Raw genomic sequence first — 24,887 nt, forward strand, 5'->3', positions numbered from 1 at the left:
TATTGACTTATGCGATGTGGCAATTCGCTAACAGTTTAAAAGAGCCCAAAAAGGTTCCCATCAACACCTGGGCATACCCACACAGAAAGATCGGTTGAATCAATACAAGGGGACCAGTATCAACGGTCTTTTGCTTCTTTGAGTAACCGAGAAGATGGCGTTAATGCTATGATGGGGGCTGTTGAAGAAGGGTGTGCTAGCCAAGGCTTTTTTGGAAGCTCCAGTGCAGCTGGATTTATGCGTCAAATCAAAACGGCAATAGACAAAAGGATTTCGTCACCGGACCCGCACTCCCTAACTCCGAGCTTAGCTCTTCGTTCTAGCCTGCTATCTGGACGCCGCGAAGGTCTATCATCAGGTACATCGTACACGCAGAACTATGTTCTACCACCTAGAAGAACAGCCGATCGGCTCATGAGTGTGTACTGGGAGTATGTGTTCCCATTGTACCCTTTCGTTGACAGCAATGCGATGAAAGTTGAATATACAAATGTGTGGAAGGGGGAAACTTTGCAGCGTGATGAACATATGGTGATGTGCACGTTCAACGTGATATTCGCATTGGCCAGTCAGTTGGCCGATTTTATCCCCCCCGAAGAACGGGAGAGCTCAGCAGATATCTTCTTTTCAAGGTCGAAGGATCTTTTCCAATTCAATCTGTGGGATACTGGATCTGCTGGTTTGATCCAGTGTCTGCTCTTGATGGCCCAATATTTGCAGAGTACTGATTCAGCACACCAATGTTGGATAGTGACAGGGCTAGCTATTCGCAATGCTCAAAGCCTGGGTCTTCATATGCCACAGACAGTTGCAAGTTTTAGGAGCTTTCATGAACAGCAACTGGCGCGAAAACTATGGCATGGTTGCGTTTTAATGGATAGGTACGTACGTCTACGGGACATATCTAACATAATCTTCTAATACCGAACTTTCTCAGAGTAATATCCATGACCTTTGGAAGACCTGCAATGATATCTAGATTCTCTAGCGAAACAGTCCCGCTACCGAAAGCTGTTGATGACGAATTGATCATAGCAAGCAACATTTCAGAGCCGATGCAGCCTGAAAGCAAGCCATCTATCATGGCTTTCTATGCAAAGACTTTGGAGCTATACGAGATTATGAACAACGTTTTGCTGAGTCTTTACAAGCCGGTACTTGATGACTCTCAGGAGGATATGCACGATTTCTACTTCAATAGCAATGTCAATGAAGGAGATCGGTCAATCTTTGAGTTAGATCGCTCACTCACTCAATGGACTCGCAGCCTACCTTCTCATCTTCAAGGCGACTCATCTGTCAACTCAGAAAATTTAATATTCATGAGGCAGAGTATTGTATTACGTGAAAGGTGAGTTCCTAGCACCCTGCCAGTCGATAAATTCCAAGTTGCTCATTAATACAGGTTTCTTCATGTACGCATGCTTCTCTTTCGACCTACCCTATCAAAATATTGTGGTCTACGAGATATGAGCCCAGAGCAATCAATGATTCCTATTCAAGACTCGTTTCCGCACCGTGTCGCCTCTCAATGCTCGATCATCTGTGTCCAAGCTGCACAAGAATCCATTCAATTGATTTATTCAAATATCCCCAGTAATGGTAGTGGTGGTCCTCTTCCAGCATGGTGGTATAACATTTTGTGTGAGTGTCTTCAAGCCGGTATAAACTTCCAGTATTCTGACAATGCTAGACGTGTATACATCTGCTACAGTTCTACTCGCCGGAAAGCTGTGTCCCGCTATAAAAGCAGAGATCCCCATCACTACAATCTCTCACTCCTGGAATTGTGCACTCGAAATTCTCCGGAATTATCAGATTTATAGCAAGTCAGCAAGACGCTGTGTAGCAGCGCTTGAAATACTACACGAGAAAGTGGTTCATGAAGGGCAGCTGCCAGCTGACGATGTTTTCGGCTCCAGCGACTCTGCGAATATATTAAATGATCTTTCATTCGGAGAGGGAATGAATGCTGCTGTGATGGAAGGGTTTGATTTGCCGGACTTTCAGGACATGTCTTGGTTAAATAGTGTTCCGAGTAACCTATTATAATTTAGCATAGGTGGTTACTGGGTACATATAGTAGATACGTGATTATCATTCAAGGCATGCGATGGTAGTATGTTTCATTCATTACAAATCTGTATACTTCCCGCGAGAACCTGAAGGTTACGCCAAATGGAATTGGCTGAATGTAACTTGAAGTAGCTTTGGACAAGGTTGCTAAGTTGCATAAGAAGAACACACTAAACACTTGAAAGCACAACGACACCTGGAGTTTCGTTTCGCTTCCATTCATGTATATAATTTCTGGCATCTAAACCACTACCCGTCATTCTTTTTATCGGCTCTTATCATAGCTAGTTGAAGGGCTATGACAGGTAGCAAAGAGGCTCCTGCTATTATGGCAACCATTACGCCAGCCGCCCCCCACAGGCCCAGAGCAGCAAACATATCCGGGAAATAAAACGGCCCCAACTAAGGAGAATCACAAGTTAATGAAAAAGACGAATAAAATGAAGTGATGGAGAGATTTACAAAACCATAAAGTTGTCTAAAGAGATTCACAAAAACCCCGACTTCGGAGGCTCTGTCATTCTCGCATTCCACGGCAAAGGTAGTCCTATTAATCAATTCATTAGTATACTGCAGTGCAGCTGTGCACATGGCGATTTGAAAGGTGCTCACAAGAGTGCTGTCAATGATTGGCAACCGAACGATGCGATCGCTGCGCCGATACATGGAGTTATGTTCCAATTCGTTGCATGTTGAAGTTGATATCCCCAAGTAAGCAGACCGGAAATGACAGTGGAAAAGGCAATATATGTAAACCATAGGCGATCTGCGGGATGATAATATCCTTTTATCTGTCGGACTCGTCGTAGAAACCAGTCAGATCCTGGGCCACTGACCTGCTCACCAAGAACGCACCCGATGACAATAGCAATAAACTGCAGTCCGATTTGCTGAGCATTAAAATTGAATCTTTTACCAAATGCTATGGGCATTTCCACTATGAGCGCGATGTTTCCATAACAGAAAGTGATGGCAAGAGCGAAGGCAGCCACTAGCACTCGTGGGCACTTGACCAATGAAAAAGGAGCCACTATATCAGCATATGATATCGTCTTAGTACCTCTTTTCCGAAACTTCATTTTGGCCCAGAACGAAGAGTCTTCAGTTTCGTTTTCTTCATGGTATATTGTTTCGTCCCCTAGTGCGAGATAGAATATGAATTGGACAAAATTAACAATGGCGAAAATCCAAAATATCCATTCTACCTGTATTATGATGATTTCTATTAGTAGGGACGCACTCTCCGCCAATACAAATTCCATTGAATAGACATACCCCAATATGTTGTGTTACAAATCCCATTGTTAATGGGCCAACTGGTGTGCCTATTGTTGTCAAAAGCACCCACCAACCCAGCTTCGTTCCTCGTTCTTCTAGCTCGCAGAGTTCGGTAATGACACCACTTCCAATGCCAATAGGAGGCGAGATAAGAAAAGCTGTCAAAATACGCGTTGTCATCTGACCACCGTAGGACGTGCACCGAGCACCCCCGATATTGCAAACCAAACTTCCTAGAACAGAAAGAAGGCTAACGTTGTATCGTCCATATGTCGCCGTGATCGGATTCCAAATGAGAGGGGACAGGCCAAGCATCAAAATCTAGTCGCAAGTTAAACTTGATTAGAGAATTTCATTTCTATGAGATAGTCTGTGAAAATAGAATGAACGTTTAACATACCTGGATTGAGGTCAAGTAGCTTGCTTGAGGAACAGTGATGCCGTACAGCTCAGCAAGAGCGTCATATGCCGGAATGATTCCCGCTGCCATGAACGTGCCCATCATAGAGTGGAAAGCAACCATCAGGATTTGTGCATTTTTCTTCCACAACGGCCAGTTTCGTGGGTTACTGGGAGACTCAGACGAAGGGTGGTGTCTTGGGAGACCCAGCGATGCCTGCGTAGGAGTAGCATTTTCCAAATGAAGTGAGGCTTCGGAGCTGCCATGTTTCGTTTCATCCATAGTAATGGCGCTTTTCTCAAATGTAGATGTGATAAAGACTCGGACGAGAAGAGGGAAAAGGAGAAGAGGAATAATTTCGGTGAGGAAAGATGTGCGGTACTAGTATAGGTGAATCCGGAAAATAATGCAACAGGGGGGGGGGGTTTATATTAAAGCTTCCCCGTGGGGTGGAAAAGAGGAGTAACAGGGCTACCTTCCGCTATTGAGCATCATGATACAGCCAACTATGGCTAAATTGAGAGAAAATCTACATTCTAAACCGAGGCCAGAGGTTCTGGGCAGCATTGGAGGTTTCGGGTTGTGACCCGGAGCTCGCCATCCCCGGAATTGATCCCGACTGAGTATAACTGCCAGTTGTCGTTCTCAACAATAATCATCGAAGCAAAATCGCCTCCGAAGAATGAACGCATGCTATTTTTAAAAAGAAAACTTTCCATGTCGAAATTTGCTGCAAAAAGGGGCCAAGGGGTCAATCGTTTAAGATGCCCCGACTACCATATCCCAGAGACTAAACAGAGAGGCCATAGATTCCCCTAACTTCATTGACAAAAAACCGAAAGAAGAATCAGAAAATATTAAAGAATCTCAAGATAAAATCCAAAATATTTTATAATTTTATTTATTAGAGCTTTTTGCTCATTATCCTTTTCGCAGTCTTCGCACGCTTAACAGAAAGGCTATACATTTTTGCTACGCACGAAAAGGGTCAGTCCATCGTGAGTGGATATTCGTCCCCCTCCAGGATCCTAATAGTTTCGTTCTCACTGAGAATTTCGAGTAATAATTAAGGCGAGGACATCAGAGTTGATATCCATATACATAAACAGGTATAAAATCATCCAGTGTCCTCATATGTCATACATTGATTTGGGCAAAGAACTTCCAAGTCAACACCTTGAAATGAGGATCGCCGGTGGGGGATGAAAGCCGACTGATGATCTCGGCAGATAATGTAGATCATTCCGAGTCATAGCAAATCCGTCTAGGATAACGCGATCGGATAAAATGAAGAAGAGTAAGGTCTCTTGTCTTTGCCACCGTTTGTATCAGGTTTTCTACCCTTGCAGCTCATGGTTTCTTACTGCGTAGCTAGTCAAGCGGATGAAAATTATCTTATCGGATTTATAATTAAAAAAGAAGAATGGTAGAAGTCAGGGTATTGAGGAAACCTGGGAGTTTCCAATTTTTAAGGTAGAGCCTGGATTGCACTGTCATGATCTCTTGGTATTGCTTGAATTTACATAATGAACTCATGTACTCTATATAGTGAATATAAGATCAATTTTGAACTTATATTTATCTATTTAGAACAATACTGAGTCTTCTTGTGGGTCTTTCTTTCGAAAACGGCAAGAGAAGACAGCTAATACTAGCATTTGAAGGCGTAATTTGATGAAGGTGTCCCCAGTTTGCTTAAAGGAAAAATGTTAGTCGGCAGTGAGAGGCAAAAGCGGGCTTTTTCTAGTTAGATGATCATCTTCGGATTAGTCGTAGAGCTTGTTTTTGTTTAAACTTTTTCTCCCACAGTCGTCATTATTGTTTTGATCCTAGGCTATTTTTTGAAAATTCCGAAGTAGTCGCTCAAGCCGCACGTCTCGGTGACACATATCGTTTTCGTAGTTGGAATGGTTCAAGTAACTACAACATGCACGTAAGATCAACTCGTATCGCGCGATCGTTGCTTGTTTTTGGGAGGTAGTAAAGTGGGGACTGAAGCGTGATGGTTTTAGATTCGTCGCTACGACCCACGAAGCTCGGATTAAGTTTGAGAGCCAGGGATCGGGAAGTCCGGGCCCATCATCATGTCATAATATTCTTGTTTCAGACTACCGTTTTGACTTGTGCCACCCGACATCAGATAAGCCCGATCAGTGGAGTAGGGTATTATCAGATGTCCCGCTCCATGCCGCGATTGGCATGAAAATTCCATTACTGCAGGACAGTGGAGTCATTGCCCAACAAAGTTCGGCCAGGTTGGACACCAAAAGACTAGTCGCTTCTTGTTTTGCCGCTTGGGGGAAGGAAAGTGGGAATGATCAACATGATGGACAGAAATACCCGCTTTTACAGCAGAAAACACTCTACTAGAAAGATTCCCCTTGATCTATCCCGCCCGTGTCCAAGGGAGCGAGACCGGAGTAATGACTCGAATCAAAAAAATTTGTTGTCCACTGGCAGGTTCAAATGAAAAGCCACAGTGGTTGAGGGGTTGGTAGCAGGTATAAATATGTGGGGGGTTTCCCTTCTCAATTTAGAAGCCACTCACTACAATTTACCCTTTTCTTCTTCCAAGTTCCTCTGGCTGTGATTGTCGCATATATCATCATGTCCACTGCTTCAATTTTGTCTTTAGCAGATCAGATCAAGGCGGAGGCCGCGGAAGGCTCATCAAACCAAGGTCATGATCATGTGCGCCTTCTCCAGCTAATTGATGAGTTGAAACTTGCGGTTGAGACACCAACAGAGACCATTCTTCGTTTGATTTATCAAGTAAGTTTGAAAGAAATTCGCCAAGTTGGGTGTTGTGTATAAGAATGAGGCTGATAATTTGCTCAAGCCACCAGAAAACGCAGCTTTACGAACCGTGGTCGACCTTGGTATCTTTCCCCTTCTTGTGAATTCTCCCCAAAAGGAGGGCCTGTCAGCGTCGGATCTAGCGCTTCACACAGGTGCCGAGCGGGGGCTCGTGAGTGAGTAGTCTGATGTTAGAGGTCATTCCTCGAAGGAAATATTGCTAACGAGTTGAAGTTCGTCTTATGCGAGTGATGTGCTCTCTGGGCTTGTGCGAGTCCTCGGAGACCGAAGTATATCGAACAACCGACAAGACTATTTCAATGACGAAACCAATTGGTCGTGATGGAGTCCCATGTTTGTTAGTAACACATGTTTCAAGGACTGGATCCTGAATCTCGGACTGACAAAAAAAAAGATACGATCTTACTCTTCCTGCTCTTTCAAAGCTCCCCGAATACCTTCGTCAACACAAGTATACAAACCCCGAGGATTATTCAACATCTCCCATGCAATGGGCGGTGGGAAAGAGTCAATTCGAATGGCTTGCAGAGAATAAAAAGCATCAGTCTCTTTTCAACTCTTACATGTCAAGTCGTCGAGAGGGAAGGCCCAATTGGTTCGATGTTTATCCCATGGACAGATTGTCAGAGGGGGCTGATCTTCACCCTGATGCTATATTCCTAGTTGATATCGGTGGGAATCAGGGTCACGACTTGCAAGCATTATCTAACAGAAAATCAGATATCTGTGGACAACTTGTGCTTCAAGATCTACCGAGAATTGTTTCCAACGTCGATAGACCTGGAATAAAAACCATGGGCTACAGTTTCTTGGATCCGCAGCCCATCAAAAGTAAGTCATGCCGAAGCTGAATGGATGCATGGATGCTGACCCAAGAACGAAGATGCACGAGCGTATTATTTTCGAGCAATCTTTCACGATTGGCCAGACCGGATCTGTAAGAAGATTTTACTAAACACGGTCTCGGCGATGGGAAGCTATTCCAGAGTCATAATTGTCGACTTTGTTCTTCCGGATACGAATGTCCCTCGCATGCAGGCTGCGATGGACATTCAAATGATGTCTATCGGAGCGGGCGTTGAGAGGTCAAAAAAGCAGTGGGAGGATCTCCTTGCTAGTGTTGGATTGAGAGTGAATGGAATTTGGAATGCTCACCCTGGTATGGAGTCAATAATTGAGTGTGTCCTCAACGAGGAGAGGGAGATGTTTTGAGATCTTCCATTTCTCATGGGCTAGAATACACATGTTGATCAATTAATCTTGCAGCTGGCCCCTAAGTTGGTTGGCTTCAATATTGTTTACCTGAAAATCGATTGCGTTAAGCGGACGTGCAATGTCTGGCCCATACCGTATTATTACTGATAGCTCTGGTGGTCTATTCCACCGCCTATATTCGTCAATTTCTCATTTATACTAGTCCTCGCGCGGAGAACGGTCAGATATATGAGATAGGCTAAACTGCCAGGCCATCCCTTTCTATCATATTGCACGCATAAATAAATCGCCCCTGGCTTCTATTCACGTCAGGAGCGAGATACAACAATGAATGGTTTCCATGGGCGCTTTATCCGGGTTTAGGAATACGAGGATCCTGCTCTTATTGCTCGATGGATACAACAAATTACGGCTGCTCTTGAATATGCGGAGGTAATAGTATTCTGTCACAATGACCTGTATGCAAGCAACTGCCTTCTAGACGCGAACTTCAATGTGAAGCTGACTGACTTTGGTCGTGCTACAAGTATTGGAAAACTGCTTGAACTTACATTGCCTCCACGGGCAAAACCGATAATTGCGGGGCCATTGAAAGGAAGATACGGTCTGTGCTCAGCTAGAACGGGGCAATTTACGGTCGGGGCACTTCTATACTTTATGGTATATGACTATGAACCTAATGACGATATTGTGGTGGTTCGCAGAGACTTGCTAGGTCCAGAATTAGCTCTTCGCTTTCAGCCAGCCTGGCGACGATATTTGCATACTATTATGAAGAAAGGTATCCACATCTGTTAATCATTTCTACAGGGAAGATTATGGATCTGGACTTCACGGTCTGTTGGGGCTTGATTCATTTGACTCATGGCACACTCCAACTATTGGTGCACTTAGTGACTGAAAATGCCATCTGTTGTATCTTATGGGTAGCTAGTTCTTGAAACTAGTTGATGGAAGTATCCAACTAAGCTGTGTAGGATCCTTTCTGCTGTAAACTCTTGATGCGACCCAGCAGAAATTCGAGTTGGCGATAGGCAGCACCTGGAACATATTGAGGAATTTCATGCCCAGAGCCATAAACCGTCGAGAATGTGAGACCACGCTCTGTGTGTGCCGTTCCCAGGATACCACCGCCTGCATCGGCAGTGTATGGCGACTCTCCGTTACCATTGGCAATTGAATCCAATGCATCTGTGTAAGGAACAAAAAGAGGCTCGGTCGGGGCCTTTTGGAATCCTTGCTTCCCGTTCCATGTCTAATTCAGTCAGTCGAGGAAGCCACAAGAGAGGTTATTAAGAAATTATGTATATCTCACCATGTTTTGAATAGTCGCCAAACTACCATTCATGAACAGTAGATAGTCAAACCACCCATGACCCAAAATCACGTTGTTTGTCCGCTCAATCACGCTAGGAAGTGGACCTAGAGCACTGGGAAGGGACCCGTCCCCATTTGGAAAGATTCCATTATCACAAACAGCGTAGTTAGTAGGAGGGACATGTAGTGCCTTCTGCACCGCTGTCTCGTTGAAATAGTTGTTTGGACCACCGGCTAGCGAGGGGAACCCCATCTCATCCCATAGGAAAGGACAAAAGTCCGTCAAATGGTACATGTTGAAACACGGGTTCACGTAGGTTGCTGCCTTCACAATCTGATCCCACACATCGCAACCATCCTCGTAGGGGCTTGGAGCAACCGGGAAATCTTTTGGTGGTGGGAAAGTCAAAGCGGCGTCAAGGAACTTGCTGTATCCGCATTTGTCGGCTTTCTCGTTGATTTCGGTCATGAAGGTATCATTCAGACCAAAGACACGATCGAAGTAATTCAATGCGGCAACTGCAGGGGCTATCGAAATCCACGAGTATTAGTATATACGATCTATCATGAGGTCAAGTAAGTAAATATAGAACTTACCGTAGATCATGACTTCATCTTCGTTAATGGATGGATCGTTGATTTGAATTCCCTTGAGATTGAAGTTTTGAGTGTCGTTTTGATCCAACATGCCAGCTGCGAGGTATGGGATATATTGACCCGCATAGCTCTCTCCGGTTATATAGATGCGATAACCTTGCATGCTAAAGGTTTTAATGAACCTCTTCCAGAAATCGTTGAATTGATTGGAGACGTCGATCTCATCCTGCACGGTAGCGGGCCCCGGTGAAAACCCAGTACCAGCGGGCTGATCGATATAAACCAAGTTGGTCAAGTTCGTCCAGGAGTAAGGATTCCGGACCGGGGCGTATGTTCCAGATTGCCATAAAAAGGGCCCGTTCTCTTGTAACAAACCGTCTAGCGACTTTATGAATGCAAAGGAAAGTTAGACTGAAGCACAGCAGAAAACAATCGTGGGATCCCTTCCTCACGAAAAAAGAAAATTATCAGACATTAACTTACCGAGCACCCGGGGCCTCCATTTAGCCAAATGGTGATCTAGAATGGCGAATTAGGCTCTTGCACGAAATTATTAGGCACCATGGGCTTATGGTTACTTACCTCACGATCAGCTGCGGGGTTGTCAGATGGAAAGAACCAGAAGAATAAGCTTGAGTTGCCATGCGGGGTGTTGGAAAGGAGTCCTGAATAACTCTCTCCAATGTCTGTACAAATGACAGTTGATGTTAGTACTGTATGCAACCAAACACAGGCTATTAACATCGACTGGCTAATGCTTTACAACTTACCGAATGGGACTTGGGGAAAGTGGGTGCCATTGACCAAGAATTTCTCAGTCTGGTGATTTAGATACTTGAATTCTGAAGAACTGGATTCAATGTGTCTCTTGTGCTGAGTGTGCGCAGGTGTTTTTACGGGAGCTCGACGGTGAGGGTTTTGCAGCCCAACTGCCGTGGTCGTAAGCAAGCTTGCCGCGATGAATGGAAGGAACAACATGATGGGAGTTAACCTTCAAATTGATGTTCGCCAGTGAAAGGAATAAAAGGTGGCGGTTCCCCATTTTATATGGGTCCTGCTCATGGAGACTAAGGCTGCTTGAAAAAAAGATCATCATCACCATGGTTGTCGATCTGCTCCGCAGTTCAATCCGCCCGAGGGAACGATTGGGCGTTGCCAAGCGGGGTTGAGGGAGATTGTAACCTCGCCAAGGGCAACTAGGAAGGTGACAATGTCGATTGTGGCGGTCGGAAAGGCACGAAATTGATGCTTGGACCCTGATACATCTCCACAGAGTCCACACCGACGGAGTCCTGGGTAAAGGCTTAATTCTGGTGGCCCTCACGCCTTCTCTCGGCCTATGCAGTTAGTGCCCGAGGCTCTTGAAGAGGGATTTCCAAGGTTCAGATCATCCAAGTTTCAGTGAGCGATGCAAGACCCACCATGACCGTAGGCAACAATAAAATGTTCTGGAAAGGAGCGAGGCTCGAGTTATTCGAGGCATGGTTTGCTGACTCCGAAAACGTTGTCAGGGGCCGTTTCAGTGCATCTTCCCGCCCGTTTCGTCATCGTAAATTAAGCTCGCGATCGACCGGAGTAATCAAAGTATCTCCGTCTAACATATTGCAGCCTGGTACATCATATCATGTCCAGGTGGTGGAACTGCAGCTCCAGCGATGAATACGCTAAGAATGATGACGGTCGGATAAAATTCGGGGTAAAATCGTGTTCAGCCGCTTCAAAGAGATCTTGTGCTCATTATATCTCCCTCTTTCCCACCCAAAATGAAACTTAGATCTTTCTTTTGCTGATATTTTAACCCGTTGGATAATACCTGACATTCGAGAGAAAATGGACACTCTCTACAGGAATCTGTTACGATGAAATAAAAGCCCACACGAAGGGAGACAAGAGGCACCTGAAGTCAAATGGTATAATCCACACTAGTTACTTAGCAGAACGGCCTTCAAGATATCCAGGTGGTCAGGTGGATTGATGAAGAAGAGAAGAAAACCAAAATCGCACCAGGAGATGCCCGTGGCAGGACCCGGCATGTTTTGATTCTGAAGCTAATCCAGACAGAGAAGATAAACCCCCTTATCTCGCCATATTCACAGGATTAGGTCCACATGTACGTATGCCTGCACATGTGTCGGATTCACGCCCGAGTAGCACGCAAAAAAAAAAAAAAAAAAAAAAAAAAAGAACCATTCAAAATGTTGCACTTGGTCATTATATCCGAAGTTAACCTTCGGCCAACATGCAGATTTCTCGGGCGTGACGGGAAACCCACTCATGTTGACACCATGACGTCGGATGAGAGAGAGAAAAAGGACTAGAATGGTAAGTATAGTATGCTCCAATTTAGTGTCACGCACTAATGTTTATTTTCTGCAAAGCACTGCAGCTTGACAGGACAGAGATATCGCCATCGGCCACTTAAATTGGTTGAGGTTTGGGGGTCAGCGACCGATCGCCCTGTGGCATCTGTACAACTCCTGAGCCAATCATTAGCAACCAATCACGCAATTATGGCTCTGATAACAACAAAATACTCCAAAAAATTGTTAATATTACGCTTATCCATATATCAAAGTTGTGGGAGGATTCCTTTTTCGCCCTCTGAACTTGAAATCCTTTTTTTTTTTCATCTTTCTAAGAATATCTCATATATAAGCAACCCCTGTCATCCCCTTCTACCCCTTCGGCCTGATGTTTTGTTTTTATTTCGATTCTTTGATTCTTTGATTTGATTTTTTTTTTACCACGCCCTGCACATCATCACATACAAGATGTCAAATGTCGAACCGACAGAAACGGGGGAGAAGACTGCGTCCGTGATCGACCAGGAGCACGCGAAGTCAGGAAGCGATGTGGCAGATCACGATGGCGAGTCAACAGCTAAAGCGGGGGAGCTGAACTTCGAGGAATATACCCGGGGAGGAATGGGACGGCATTTGGGAACCTTTTCAACCACCTTTTTAATGTAACGCCCGCCACCCCGTTTGATGTATCGTTTTGACATGCGGAATTTGACAATGATGATAGTGTGGGGCGCATGATCGGAACTGGTATTTTTTCGACGCCATCTTCGGTCACTAGCAGCGCTGGAAGTGTGGGTGCATCTTTACTTCTGTGGACATTGGGCTTTTTTCTCGCCGGTGCTGGTCTCTGTGTCTGGCTGGAGATGGGCTGTATGATACCTCGAAGTGGTGGAGAAAAGGTGTACTTGGAAGCTGTATATCGTCAGCCAAAACTTTTGATCACGGTTGTGTTCGCGATTCAAGCTGTGGCTTTGGGATTTACTGCTTCGGGATGCGTGGTCTTTGCTTCTTATATCTGGGTCGCAGCTGGCAAAGAGGCATCGGAATGGGAAGAGCGTGGCGTCGCAATTTCAGTGATTGTGTTCATTACGCTATTGCACACTTTTCTCCCTAATTGGGGTGTTCGTGGTATGAACGTGCTTGGAGTTTACAAGATCATTCTTCTACTTTTCATCGTTGTCACTGGATGGGTGGTACTTAGTGGACGGGTGTCTAGTATTCCTGACCCATATGCAAGTTTCCACAATTCCTTTGAGGGGTCGGCAACATCGAGCAATCCTTACGCGATCGCGCTGTTTAAAGTATTAAACTCATTTGCCGGGTAAGTTGATCTCATTCTCAAGCGAGCATTTGTGAATGCGCTGGCTAATATCAAATCTATCACTGCAGCTGGTCCAACGCCGCATATGTTATGAATGAAATTCGCGACCCGGTTCGAACCATCAAAGTGGCTGCACCAATTGGATTCTCTATCGTCGGAGTTTGCTATATTCTCGCCAACGTGGCTTATTACGCTGCGGCTACACCTGAAGAAGTTGCCAATAGTGGAGTCACTGTCGCATCATTATTTATGAATAAGGTCTTTGGTGAGACAGCCGAGCGCGCTTTGAGGTGAGAGATTCCAGACCCCGTGTGTTGTAGGTACGAATGCTAACCCTAATCAAACGTAGTGCAATGGTGGCTATCTCGGCGTTCGGAAACGTGTTGACCATTACCTTTGCTCAAGCTCGAGTGAACCAGGAACTGGCGAAAGAAGGTGTGATTCCGCTTCCCAAATTCTGGGCAACCAATTGGCCATTTGGGTCTCCCTCAGCAGGACTTCTGTTGCATTTCATACCCTCATTCATCGTTATCATTGCAATCCCCTTTGGAGATGCGTATGATTTTATTGTGGATTTGGAGGGCTATCCCTCAAGTGTGATCAATTTCTTGGTCGTTGTAGGTCTGTTTTACCTTCGATGGACCTCGCCAAATGTCAACCGGCCGTTCAAGGTCTGGTGGCCAGTCGCCTTCTTCTTTTTGGTTGGGCAGGCTTTCCAGCTTGTTGCTCCGTTTGTTCGACCTCCAGGAGGAAAGGGTGATACCTCGCTTCCTTACTGGCTCGCGTCTGTTATCGGAATTGTCGTTTTAGTTCTGGGGGTCGTATACTGGGCTGTTTGGCGAAAGGTTCTGCCGTGGATCGGAGGATACGATCTAGTTCCAGTACATGAACAACTTGCGGATGGAACGACTGTTGTGGTTTACAAGGCAGTGAAAGAGCACCAAAATTGATGGTCTACTTAAAGTAGTACTAGTACAATGTGGAGGGTTCATCTGTTCGACTTCTGCTAGAATAATTTCTGTATATTGTGCTGGATACCCCTTGGCCCTTTGATACCCACTCGGGGGTCCACATTTAGAGTGCACACAACTTGATTGGACAGACCACTTAGATCTTGTTCATTTGAATACTTTTTATTTATGAAATTTGCAATCAATTCCATTGTTCAGTTGTGGTAAGGTGACCGACCTAGAAGAACCTGTATGTTCAACTTCTCACCGGTCGCTTGGGTACAGGATGATCAGTTTCATATCTCGACTCTGTCTATTCTGGATCCACTAACACTAAGCTCAGCCACCTCTGTCGATCTTTAGCCCCCAACGAGTGTCTCGTTCTTTCCCTTTAAGTTTACGCTTGGGCCTGCGGGATGAGATTAGGATATTGCATCACGGAGAATGATAAACCCCGCCTTTTCCTGAATTAGCTGTCAGCTTATCTTCCTTCATATTGGCTCTCTTCCTTGGAAATTGTCAACGCGACAGAAAACGAAGAGATGTCGAATTACACAGGCCCACCGAATCACCAAGGCAATGCGTACGGCCAGCAAGGCTCGGGTTATTACCCCAACCAGCCGAACCAGCACAATCAGCCGCCGACCGGCTACTACGAATCTGGGGTGATTAAGATTATTCACGAAGAGTGCGTGATAAAGAGACCATGGCTAACTCGAGATCCTTCGACTTATAGGCACCACCACCAAACAATTATCCCCAATACGGATCTGGCCCTTCGCCAAACAATCAACAGTCCTACCCACCACCGTACAATCAGCAAGGAGGTCAGCCGCCCGGCCCTGCAGGTTATGGATACCCACCCCAAGGTGCCAGCCAGCAACAATCTCAACCTCCGGGTGAGAGCTCTTCGTACTATGGAACTGGTGCACCGCATTCCGCGCAAGCTGGCTATGGACCTGGACCTGGACCTGTAGACCCGCAGGGCGACAGAGGCTTAGGATCAACACTTGCGGGAGGCGCTGCGGGAGGATTCGCTGGTCACAAAATGGGCGGTGGATTTCTCGGAACTGCAGGTGGTGCCGTCTTAGGCGCAGTTGGAATGAACATGGCCACACATGAAATGTCAGTCCATTGATCCCATTGTCGGCCCATGAATGCCCGTTCAAAGCTGACTTTTCTTGCCACAACAATAGCAAGGATCATAAGAAGAACAAGAAAGACAAGAAGGAAAAGCGCCACAAACACCACAAGCGTCGTGATTCAAGCAGCTCGAGCTCCAGTTCAAGTTCGAGCTCCAGCTCTAGCTCGGGGTCGTCAAAACACCGCCGTAAGCACCACCACCACCTTTAACCTTTTGTTAGAGAGATCGCCAAGCGGGACGGGTAGATTGGGAACGGAATACAAACGCTGCAGGGTTCGAGTAAGGCCTCGTTTCGGAGGGCTCTATTCCTTTTGGCTTCCTTTATTCTTCGTATGGTTTACTGCCTCTTTTCTCAAATTACAGACAGGTTATCGTTACCGCAAATGTATTCATAGTTAAGACTCGTTACATCTGCTTCCCCGACAAAAGGAAAATAGATTGAAGTTTGCTCACGTTCATTGTGTATATCTTTTGGCAAAGTGCGCATGAATGGGTAACCCTTATACGGGCTGTGATCAACTGACTACTAGTAGGCAGCTCTTCGTTAAGAAATCCCAAAATACTAGTAGTATCATAGTATGTATCATAGACATACTAGGACAAATTGAATACTGTGAATTTCATATTCTCATATTTAAAGGCTTCACTGTTCAAATATTTGAGGGCAAGATTTGTGTGAGCTTCGATCAGGGTAGCCCCCACCATGCGCGTTGAAATATATGAATAGTGCAATTTGAGAAGAAAGTGACGTTGGCTATCAAGAGCTTGATCAAAGTGATAGACACCCTGTAAAATGATATGCAGTATCCATTCCGGGTTGATCCTCCGCGTCGGGTCACATTCCTGTTCCTGCTGATAAAGCTGGATGCGTGGACGTGCATGATCGTGCATCCGTGCTGACCTATCGACTCTTCACATGAGCGCTAGTCATGCTTAGCACTCCTTAGCTTCAGGATACGATACCCCACGATGTTATACCACCCAATCCCATTGGATTCTAGATCCGATCAGATGCAACCATTCTTGGGAGCAAAGGGCCATAATCATGATTCTCGCTCGATGGAATCCTCTTTCCCCGCTTTGTGCCATCAGGTTTCAACACTCATGTCTCCCTGACGGCAAACCGTGTGTGCTCTGATTCAAGCTAATGATTATGGCTGGGCGCTTGGCTCGGAAATGAATCCTCATTGGGGGGTTTCTCTGGCATGTTGCAAGATCATGCAGTCGTTTCACAGGATTTTCAGGAACGGAGGCAAGATATAAGTATGGACTGTCATCGTCCGTCCTGATTTCTTAGCGCAAAAAAGGTCTGAATTACCGTGACCTACACAACCTACAGTTTCTGACTTTGAATTCGTGTGCATTAGCCAAAGCCAACGCTATGTACCTTATTCGGTCAAGTTTCGCCTTCTTGGCGTTCGCTAGTCTCGCGGCCTCCACGCCACTGAAGAAGGAAGGCTCAAGACTGCACAAGCGTGACGGACTTCCTGCATACGCCATAACATATGCGCCTTTAACATACCTATACAGCGGAGAAAAATGGTTCCCATCAGATATCGCTATTCACCTGGAGAATGTCGAGCCCGAGGTGAACTTTACGGCCAGTGGGGGCAACGGTTCCGTCACTCTTGAGACACTTGACAGCCTATCATCTGATGTTTATCTAACTGCCACTGATGGACCCATACTGGACCCCTTGGACGGAACACCAGCTTGGCTCTCGTCGGATTACGGTACCCCAGATAGCAGTGGCCTCAGTGCAGCCCCAGGAACCATTATCGCTGTGGAAAAGAACAGTACAACTACTGATGTGTTTTACTTCCACTTTTATTCATACAATTATGGTGGCAAGTAAGTGTCAGCAGGGCTTAGGCAGACTAACTCTAATAAGATATTCTATTTGCTGATTTGGGTTTTGATAGGGTACTGGATATTAATTTTGACGACCACGTCGGTGATTGGGAACACGTTATGGTAAGGACTTGATCGTCTGAATTTTTATATCCATGAAGCTGAACCCTAACGTGACAACCGACCTCCTAGATCCGCTTTGTCAATGAAGAACCGTATGCAATCTACTGCTCAGAGCACAGTGCTGGATCAGCCTATTACTGGGACGTAGTTGACTTCAACGGCGACCGCCCGATCACTTACGTCGCATATGGTGGACATGCCAACTACGTCACAGCAGGGACCCAGGACTACACTATTGCGCTCGGTATCATTTCTGACACTACCGATGCCGGTTATCTTTGGGACATGACACTCAATTATCGAGGCTATTTGTATGATACGGAGACGAGCGAATTCTCCGTCGTATCTGGAGCGGGTACCGGTGGTAGCGAAGAGGCAGATGAAACAGCTAGCTGGTTGAATTGGCTAGGTGCATGGGGGGATGAGCAGTATCCTGATGGGTTCCTTGATGATATTGAGACTGGCCAGTACTGTCTCTCTACTGAATGTCGCTACACAAGTGGGCCGACTGGGCCGGTGGATAAGAACTTGGGTCGAACAACTATGTGCCAGAGTGATGACGATTGTACTATCTTTGACGATATAAGTGATCTGACTACTCAATCTTGAGAGAAGATAGGGTGAAGTGAATAGACTCTGATGAATATGGTAAATATTTTTATCCTTCCTTCATGTTGTTGCTATTAGTTCCCTTGGCCGAAGTTCCACTTGCGATCAAAACTGAGATTAGGGTTGTTCGAACGTTGTAATCCTGATAATTTTCATTTCTCCAACCAAAATTAGGAGAGGAGAAGTTTCAATTGTTCGCCAATCATATAATATGGCTTCTCAAGTAAATTAGTACAGTTTGGCTGATGATTTCCAAACTCGTCATACGCGGTTCAGATACTTGGGCCACCTTATCTCCGTTATCACCGTGGACCCCACCTTCATCTGTCCAAGGCTTGCTCCCTTCCACACACACACACGTGATGGATCATTTTCTGCTCTGACAAGCACAAAATTTCTATTATTCGGAAACCCAATAACGCCAAATGCCACCATGGGAGACTCCTTTCACTTCATCGATGGCTACCAACCCAGCAGGGAATCCAAAAGACTGATGCGCCGCCATGTGATGAAGGGTAAGAATATCGGCAAGACAATACAACGAGGATCACGGTCCGGGAAACAGGCAGATTCTGTTCAGATTTCATACTCATTAACTGCTGCGACGCGGTCTGATAGAGGAGAACCTTCCCTGGATAAGAACCCCAAACCTTGGTGCCTACGTGGCAGTGCGTTTGAACACCCATGCCTCACCATATTGTTCCCAGGGATGGAGATTACTCCATGGTCCGTGAAAATTATTGATAAGTGTATGATATAACGCTCCCGAGTGATATGTATATATTCTAACTCAAAATTCTCCAGATTTCAATTTTACAATGAGACGTTTATTACCTCTTCAGCTCGGGCTTTCACTAGATGATATCCAGTCCATATATCTTCGAATGCTATTTGTGGACAATGCCAGTGAGTGTGAAAACCTTAAATCCCGCTTGTATACTTCACATGGAAAGTTTGGAAGGTTTAAGCATTCCAAGGTCGACTAACACCATGAGTACTAGGCTATCATTGCAATTTGGGGGTAATGCAAGCTTGTAACGCCATATTTTCATGTGACAGGAACACTTCGGAAAAAGCATTATATCACATGTCTCAAGCACTCAGTCAAGTTAAGATGAGACTGCAAAGCCCGAATGCTATTGCTGATTCTTCGATAGGAATGGTTCTAGCACTTATTAGCCAGGAACAACTCGGAAACCAGCTTGAAAATGCAGAAATTCATGCTCAGGGGCTTCAAAGGATGGTGGAACTCCGAGGAGGAGTCTGCTCCCTTGGAGGAAATGTGTCTCTCGCCCTGCAAGTTTGCAAGTAAATGGACCCCAATCCATTCCCTGGGGTTTACTGATTAACCCCATATATTCTAGAACAGATATAATGCTCTCTCTGCAGCTTGGGAAGCCTACTATGTTCTTTCGGTAATGTATGCCTAAAACCCTACTCCAGAAACGGTCGCCATTACGTCATTTTATAGTCCCAAGCTCGAACCAGGAGTATCATGATGATCAAATTGACACAAATTTGCAAACTATATTCTCCGATGTGATGGGATTCTGCGAGATGCTGAATAGTGGGGCTCAGACGGGTCCTACGCTTGACTTTTTGGAATTCGAAGAAGTCTTGATTTCAATATGTTACCGACTATTGAAGTTTCGCCCACTTATGGAGTCTAGAAAGAGCCATGGTGTGTCCTCCACGTATCATTTGGGACTTATCGCATTCATGATGTCGACGTTTTTGCAATTCAACCATCACAAAATCATCAACCACAGATTGCTATCGCTTTGTCTACAAGAGTCTTCAGAGTTTCTGGCTTATGAAAACCATGGACCTTTATATTTCTGGTTTATCATGATTGCTGGGATCTGGGTTGCCAATGACAAAGATGGGGACTGGGCCGTTCAGAGAATACGGGAAACGATCAGCCAGCAATTTATAAATACCTGGGATCAAGCCCAAAGTATCTTATGCATGTTTCCTTGGGTTCATGATCTGCACGACCAACATGGGTATGAGCTTTGGAGGATGGCTCGGAACGCCGAATAAGTAATGGATTATACTTGAACTCTATTTCGAAACATGTCTCCAAAGCTCTGGTACACTGACTGCATTTACCAAATAAAGACCTGACCAACTAGCTCTTCGGATAGCTTCCAAAGTCTCTCAGCTCCATCGCTGGACACTGCGAGTGGCGAGGCTTTGTCGCTAATCTGACAGTCCATCAGATAAGACCCCCAATTCATACAGCCGCCCCTACTAGACCCCACGCCCTTTGCCAATGCTGGGTCTAGTGCAGCAACCACGCTGGTTGAGGCCCCCGCGCCCAACGTTTTGTAATTGAAGAACCCCTGCCTTTTCAGGACTTGGATGGCCTCCAGCGTACTGGAGGGAAAGTTGCGACCCAGCTCAGTTTCAATGAGCCCTGGGTGTACCGCTATGGAGAGGACACCGTGCTTCTCGAAGAGGCGTTGATTCATACAAATTGCCGATAGAAGATTCGCCACCTTACTACGGTTGTAGCCATCGAGAGGGTTGTAAGATTGATTCTCCAAATCATTATATCCCCAAGCCTTGAACCACTCATATTGCGGCTGCTCATCCTCGGGGAGAGTCCTGTTCGTGGCATCAAAATTCAAGTCACTCCAGCGCATCCCTGATACCGTAGGAGAGGCAGATGTCACGTTCACGACTCGTGCTATTCCTTCCGATCGGCTCTCAGCGGATTTGATCAGCTTCGGCATGATAAGACATGTAAAAAGCCAGTGGCCGATATGGTTCGTGGCGAAATGCATTTCGATACCATCCTGAGACAAGGTTCGTTCTTGGATACCCATGACACCAGCATTGTTGACAACAATGTCGACAGCAGGGATATCTTCCCAAGTCATGACGCGTTCCGCTGCACTGCGTACGGATTGCTGAGTTGATAGATCGATTTCTAAACCACGGCATTCCACACCGGGAAACTCTGCTCGAAGGGCTTTCAGACACTCCTCAACCTTTGATGGGTTCCGACCAGCGATGATAAGGTGGGCTGGCAATTGAGAGGCCTGCATATTATTAGATTTAATTCGTTTTTAGCATGAAGCTAGTCTAACTTACAAACGCCTGTGCTGTTGAAAAACCGACTCCACCAAGGTTGACACCAGTGACAAGAATTGTTTTTCCAGATATTCTGTCGGAAAAAGATTTGGCGACGTCAATGCCTTCGGTCGTTTCGTTGAAATCGGCATATGTCGTGGAGGCCATATTGTCAATTGAGGATGAATATGAGATCATGTATACTACTGACAAGATTGATTGCACTTCAAAGGATGATTTTTAGTTGTCGAGAATGGGAAGAAAGGGCTAGTATTTATATTTCCTTTGTGTTCAGTTCTGCATTGATGGTGAGGATGCATGCATTTCGGTCCGTACAATATGAAAATATGACCCCGTGAAATTTGATCTTCGAGCACTATAGTTTGCTGTCGACCAATGAGAGATTAGGTACCTCATTTGGTTAGCACAAGATTCACTATGTCCCTTACCGCCGAGGGCTATAAATAGTATCACTCAGAAGTAGCCAATGAGAGATTTGCTTCCCAACTAGGTCTAATGGGGGTTCGCAATGACGTTGCAGCTTGGTGCCGTGGCTCCACTTTTTATTAGAGTCGGCCTCCAAGGTGTTGCAACTTCTAGCCTGAACTGTCCTCTTCTAAATCGTTCATTTTGTGTTCATGATGTAAAAGAGCTACAAGGTCATTCGACATTTTTTGGTTACATGTCTAGTCTTATTCTTGCATGTGATATTTTTTTCAACCGTATGGCTATACGATAGAGATATAACCACTCAACAACTTGCAGGCAATGGCAGTCGCAGGCAAGGAATCTAAATTGGTAGGCAGTGAGTCGAATGCACAGTGAATCGTATTTTTTTGAAAGGAAATTCTGGGAAATTTGGCTATTCATATAAGTATAGTCCGAGGCGAATAAAATGTGATAATTGAGTTAAATTCCTTGCATAATAATGGATATTGAACACCGTATAAAGATTTACACCCGAAGCATATATCTATTTTGAACGCAGCGCACGAAAAAAAAACAAGAAACGACCAAACAAAAGAAACCGTAAATATATAAACCCTAATGCGAGATAACCTGATCTGCTGTCTATATGCAAAAGTCGATGAAAGATCAAACCCGGGCCCAAGGTCGACGGGGATCGAAGTTGTTCTCAGCAGCCTCTTTGCGGGTATTTCCATAGCCTTGATCAAGAGGGAATTCATTCTGGAAGCTGTCTGACCACAGCTTCTCCTCCGGATTGAGGCAACCGTACTTTCCAGCCAGGCGAGCCTTGGTATCGGCATAGTACCAAAAGAAGGTGATGATCATGAAAATGGTCATAAACCCAACGTCCAATCCATATGTCGGCCATTCATGCTCTTGCAAGTAGCCTCCTGTACCACTCTTGTACTCAACAAGTCGATAGATGTTACGTCCAGTGATGAGGAAAGCAGTGATATAGATGGATACAAGCAATGTGTTAAGACGGAGTGATGGGTCGATAGATTCGCGGATCCCGGGCTTGGAGACTCGGACGTGGAAGACGACTGCGCACAGTGAAAATATCAGGAAGAAGATGACTTGCAGCGCAAGACCAGCAAGGATGACATCCTTGGCCCGGTTTGTTTTCGTTCCGACATCGCTATCGTTAGAGTTGGCGAGATTGGCGAGGCTGACACCACCGAAGGCTTGGACCAAGAAGCAGAGAATGTCGCCAACCACAAAGATCTTTGTGATCCAGTTGATGCGGATGAGGGAGAGCTGGGCTTGTCCGGAAACACGGATCACACGACCAAGGAACATGTAGACCGAAGCAGTGAAAAGAATTGGTGCCAAAAGAACCAGAACATATTGGATGATATAAGGCACCAGTTGGCCAGTATTGCTGTGTGTATAGGCTCGTGTTACGAGGGCTATAATTTCAACTGTTTGTTCAATGAAAATTGTCAGTGGAGTGATCTTGTATTATGTATCTTCACCCTGGGATTTGAGGTGGGCGCATAATGAGAAAACATACATAATCCTCCAACAAAGATCGCGATACCGAACCATTGACGGGTGGAAATTATTTTCCATGTGTGAAGTGCCGTGAGAACGACAAATAATGCGGCAAAGACAATGGCCGCCGGTAGGCTAGGCACATAGTAGTTGTATAGGTTACTTCCGTGGAGTCCCATGATTTTCTATGGGTATCCTCAGCAAGGGGGTCTTTTTGTTGAGGAATATAAAGGTAGTTGGATTACTTCTCATGATCCAGGTCCGTATGGAGTCTTATATCAACATCCGTTTCATGTCAGGGCTCGAAACTGTGTCCATCACTCGCCCCATCTCTTTCAGGGAACTTAACGCGTCTGCCACCCCCTTGGTTGTCCCTGCAGGACGCATGCTTGGCAAGCGCTGGCGTATGAGAACAGAGCCCCGAGGCTTCGGATACCCCATGTTCCAGATTAGATGCTTAAACCGATTTCCTGTTTGGGTAAGCAACTATAATTCAGGTTCTTGGCGTTGTTTCATCGGATCCATTACCTACGCAGCTAGGCAGGGTGCGTAAATCGTTTAACTCTGGCGGGGCTGACGGGAAGCGTCATTCGCCACGCTCCAGGTGTCGGTAGAGAGCCAACACATGTTGATCATCGCGACTGCCACACAAGAAATGTATTCCTTCGTGACAAAAACTTTCTCTGCAACAATTGGTAGCAGAAATTTGTCGAGAACTGGATTTCCTCGATAACCCCTGCATGTCTCCATATTTCTGCTGCCACACTTGAGACAAGTGATTTTCCTCTTATTTTCCACACTTCGCATTGCGCATTCGTACCTTGGGGCCAAAAACCTTTCAGGGTCCAGATAAAAATAGTTTTTCACCTTCAATTCCTGAATGAATTCGCCAATCTCAGGCTGTTCGCCTCTCGCCATCTTAGCTTTATCATTATGATAAAAGCCAAGGAATATCACCACTCAAAGCCGTAATACAATATTATCCTCTCGTTTTCGATATTGCAAAAGACTAACTAATACTTAGCCCAGCAGAGTCCAAGAGAAAGCTCTTTTGGCCCCCGGTGATCCAACTGCCGCGATCAACTTGCAACCGTGTGTAGTACGTAGAATAAAAAACACGAGGGGCAAATTAAAGATAAACTGAGTCTTGCTGTACCTGGAGCTCGCGTGGCTACCGAACTGTTTACCAAAGTGGCGAACGAGATACGCTTAATACGACCTACGGCCCAAGGTTTTTCTTTTCAAGATCAACGAGTGCAAATCAATTATCGGATTTGCAAGTGTTCCATTTCACCTGCTAACTCACTCTTTGCGCCATTCTCCTCCTTCATGGAGATTTTTGGATTGGCTGGTGAGGGCGATGCAGAGGCAGATTTGTGAAGACGGGGAGACGGGCGTGCAAATTTCCTGTTCTTCAGTTGATCTGAGGTTGCACTTTGGACGGGATCAGAAAATTCCCTATGTCGAGAGGGTAGGTCTCCACGGTTGTGAGTTGTTAAATGATAGCGTTTAGCAAAGTCGATCTTTCCCTCCAGATTTACACTTTCCCTCATTTCGCACAAAGCACTGCAAAGATCTCTCAGAAAGCAACGTGGCGGTGTCTCTTGAGGCCAAAAAGGCGAGCTTTGGTTGCATTCTGAGTCCAATTATCGACCAAAACAATCGCAATGGGGATCCAGGCAAGGTATGGGTGTAGACGTAATCAATCTTGTAAGCACCGAAAATTGGACCAGGCTTTTTATCAACCTCAATCCTGCAAAGATCCACTGCTTGGTCTTGTAGCTTTGGAATCTCAAACTTTCCAGCAAGCATCTATAGGTTTAGCAGAAAGAAGACATCAGAATGG

At 45.5% G+C, this 24,887-nt stretch overlaps 10 protein-coding genes across 10 annotated transcripts; 6 read left to right on the top strand and 4 right to left on the bottom strand.

Moving 5' to 3' along the window:
- Positions 1–171: 171 nt before the first annotated feature.
- Positions 172–2,052, top strand: N7478_012589 (transcription factor domain-containing protein; the record flags this gene model as incomplete). The annotated part of the gene is made up of 4 exons (XM_056928803.1): positions 172–881; positions 938–1,351; positions 1,406–1,644; positions 1,694–2,052. 4 exons carry the CDS (start codon positions 172–174, stop codon positions 2,050–2,052), a joined length of 1,722 nt encoding a protein of 573 aa, XP_056773361.1.
- Positions 2,053–2,684: 632 nt separating this feature from the next.
- N7478_012590 (uncharacterized protein) lies at positions 2,685–4,036 on the bottom strand (the record flags this gene model as incomplete). Its single annotated transcript, XM_056928804.1, has 3 exons — positions 2,685–3,281; positions 3,352–3,675; positions 3,755–4,036. 3 exons carry the CDS (start codon positions 4,034–4,036, stop codon positions 2,685–2,687), a joined length of 1,203 nt encoding a protein of 400 aa, XP_056773362.1.
- A 2,325-nt stretch (positions 4,037–6,361) lies between these two features.
- N7478_012591 (uncharacterized protein) lies at positions 6,362–7,783 on the top strand (the record flags this gene model as incomplete). The annotated part of the gene is made up of 5 exons (XM_056928805.1): positions 6,362–6,526; positions 6,594–6,726; positions 6,785–6,908; positions 6,966–7,402; positions 7,455–7,783. The coding sequence occupies 5 exons, from the start codon at positions 6,362–6,364 to the stop codon at positions 7,781–7,783; spliced, it is 1,188 nt and encodes a 395-aa protein (XP_056773363.1).
- A 967-nt stretch (positions 7,784–8,750) lies between these two features.
- cpdS (uncharacterized protein) lies at positions 8,751–10,678 on the bottom strand (the record flags this gene model as incomplete). The annotated part of the gene is made up of 6 exons (XM_056928806.1): positions 8,751–9,041; positions 9,102–9,631; positions 9,701–10,061; positions 10,184–10,219; positions 10,283–10,386; positions 10,471–10,678. 6 exons carry the CDS (start codon positions 10,676–10,678, stop codon positions 8,751–8,753), a joined length of 1,530 nt encoding a protein of 509 aa, XP_056773364.1.
- A 1,793-nt stretch (positions 10,679–12,471) lies between these two features.
- On the top strand, positions 12,472–14,274 carry N7478_012593 (uncharacterized protein; the record flags this gene model as incomplete). Its single annotated transcript, XM_056928807.1, has 4 exons — positions 12,472–12,665; positions 12,728–13,324; positions 13,393–13,614; positions 13,674–14,274. The coding sequence occupies 4 exons, from the start codon at positions 12,472–12,474 to the stop codon at positions 14,272–14,274; spliced, it is 1,614 nt and encodes a 537-aa protein (XP_056773365.1).
- A 542-nt stretch (positions 14,275–14,816) lies between these two features.
- N7478_012594 (uncharacterized protein) lies at positions 14,817–15,412 on the top strand (the record flags this gene model as incomplete). The annotated part of the gene is made up of 2 exons (XM_056928808.1): positions 14,817–14,939; positions 15,011–15,412. The coding sequence occupies 2 exons, from the start codon at positions 14,817–14,819 to the stop codon at positions 15,410–15,412; spliced, it is 525 nt and encodes a 174-aa protein (XP_056773366.1).
- A 1,387-nt stretch (positions 15,413–16,799) lies between these two features.
- Positions 16,800–18,001, top strand: N7478_012595 (uncharacterized protein; the record flags this gene model as incomplete). The annotated part of the gene is made up of 3 exons (XM_056928809.1): positions 16,800–17,269; positions 17,341–17,392; positions 17,462–18,001. The coding sequence occupies 3 exons, from the start codon at positions 16,800–16,802 to the stop codon at positions 17,999–18,001; spliced, it is 1,062 nt and encodes a 353-aa protein (XP_056773367.1).
- A 433-nt stretch (positions 18,002–18,434) lies between these two features.
- On the top strand, positions 18,435–18,863 carry N7478_012596 (uncharacterized protein; the record flags this gene model as incomplete). The annotated part of the gene is made up of 2 exons (XM_056928810.1): positions 18,435–18,748; positions 18,806–18,863. The coding sequence occupies 2 exons, from the start codon at positions 18,435–18,437 to the stop codon at positions 18,861–18,863; spliced, it is 372 nt and encodes a 123-aa protein (XP_056773368.1).
- Positions 18,864–20,109: 1,246 nt separating this feature from the next.
- N7478_012597 (uncharacterized protein) lies at positions 20,110–21,247 on the bottom strand (the record flags this gene model as incomplete). The annotated part of the gene is made up of 2 exons (XM_056928811.1): positions 20,110–21,048; positions 21,101–21,247. 2 exons carry the CDS (start codon positions 21,245–21,247, stop codon positions 20,110–20,112), a joined length of 1,086 nt encoding a protein of 361 aa, XP_056773369.1.
- A 927-nt stretch (positions 21,248–22,174) lies between these two features.
- Positions 22,175–23,220, bottom strand: N7478_012598 (RTA1 domain-containing protein; the record flags this gene model as incomplete). The annotated part of the gene is made up of 2 exons (XM_056928812.1): positions 22,175–22,968; positions 23,061–23,220. 2 exons carry the CDS (start codon positions 23,218–23,220, stop codon positions 22,175–22,177), a joined length of 954 nt encoding a protein of 317 aa, XP_056773370.1.
- Positions 23,221–24,887: the final 1,667 nt, after the last annotated feature.

This window comes from Penicillium angulare (assembly GCF_028827245.1).
Source record: "Penicillium angulare strain IBT 27051 chromosome Unknown utg000011l_segment0_segment0, whole genome shotgun sequence".
In the NCBI taxonomy this organism is placed as follows: domain Eukaryota; kingdom Fungi; phylum Ascomycota; class Eurotiomycetes; order Eurotiales; family Aspergillaceae; genus Penicillium; species Penicillium angulare.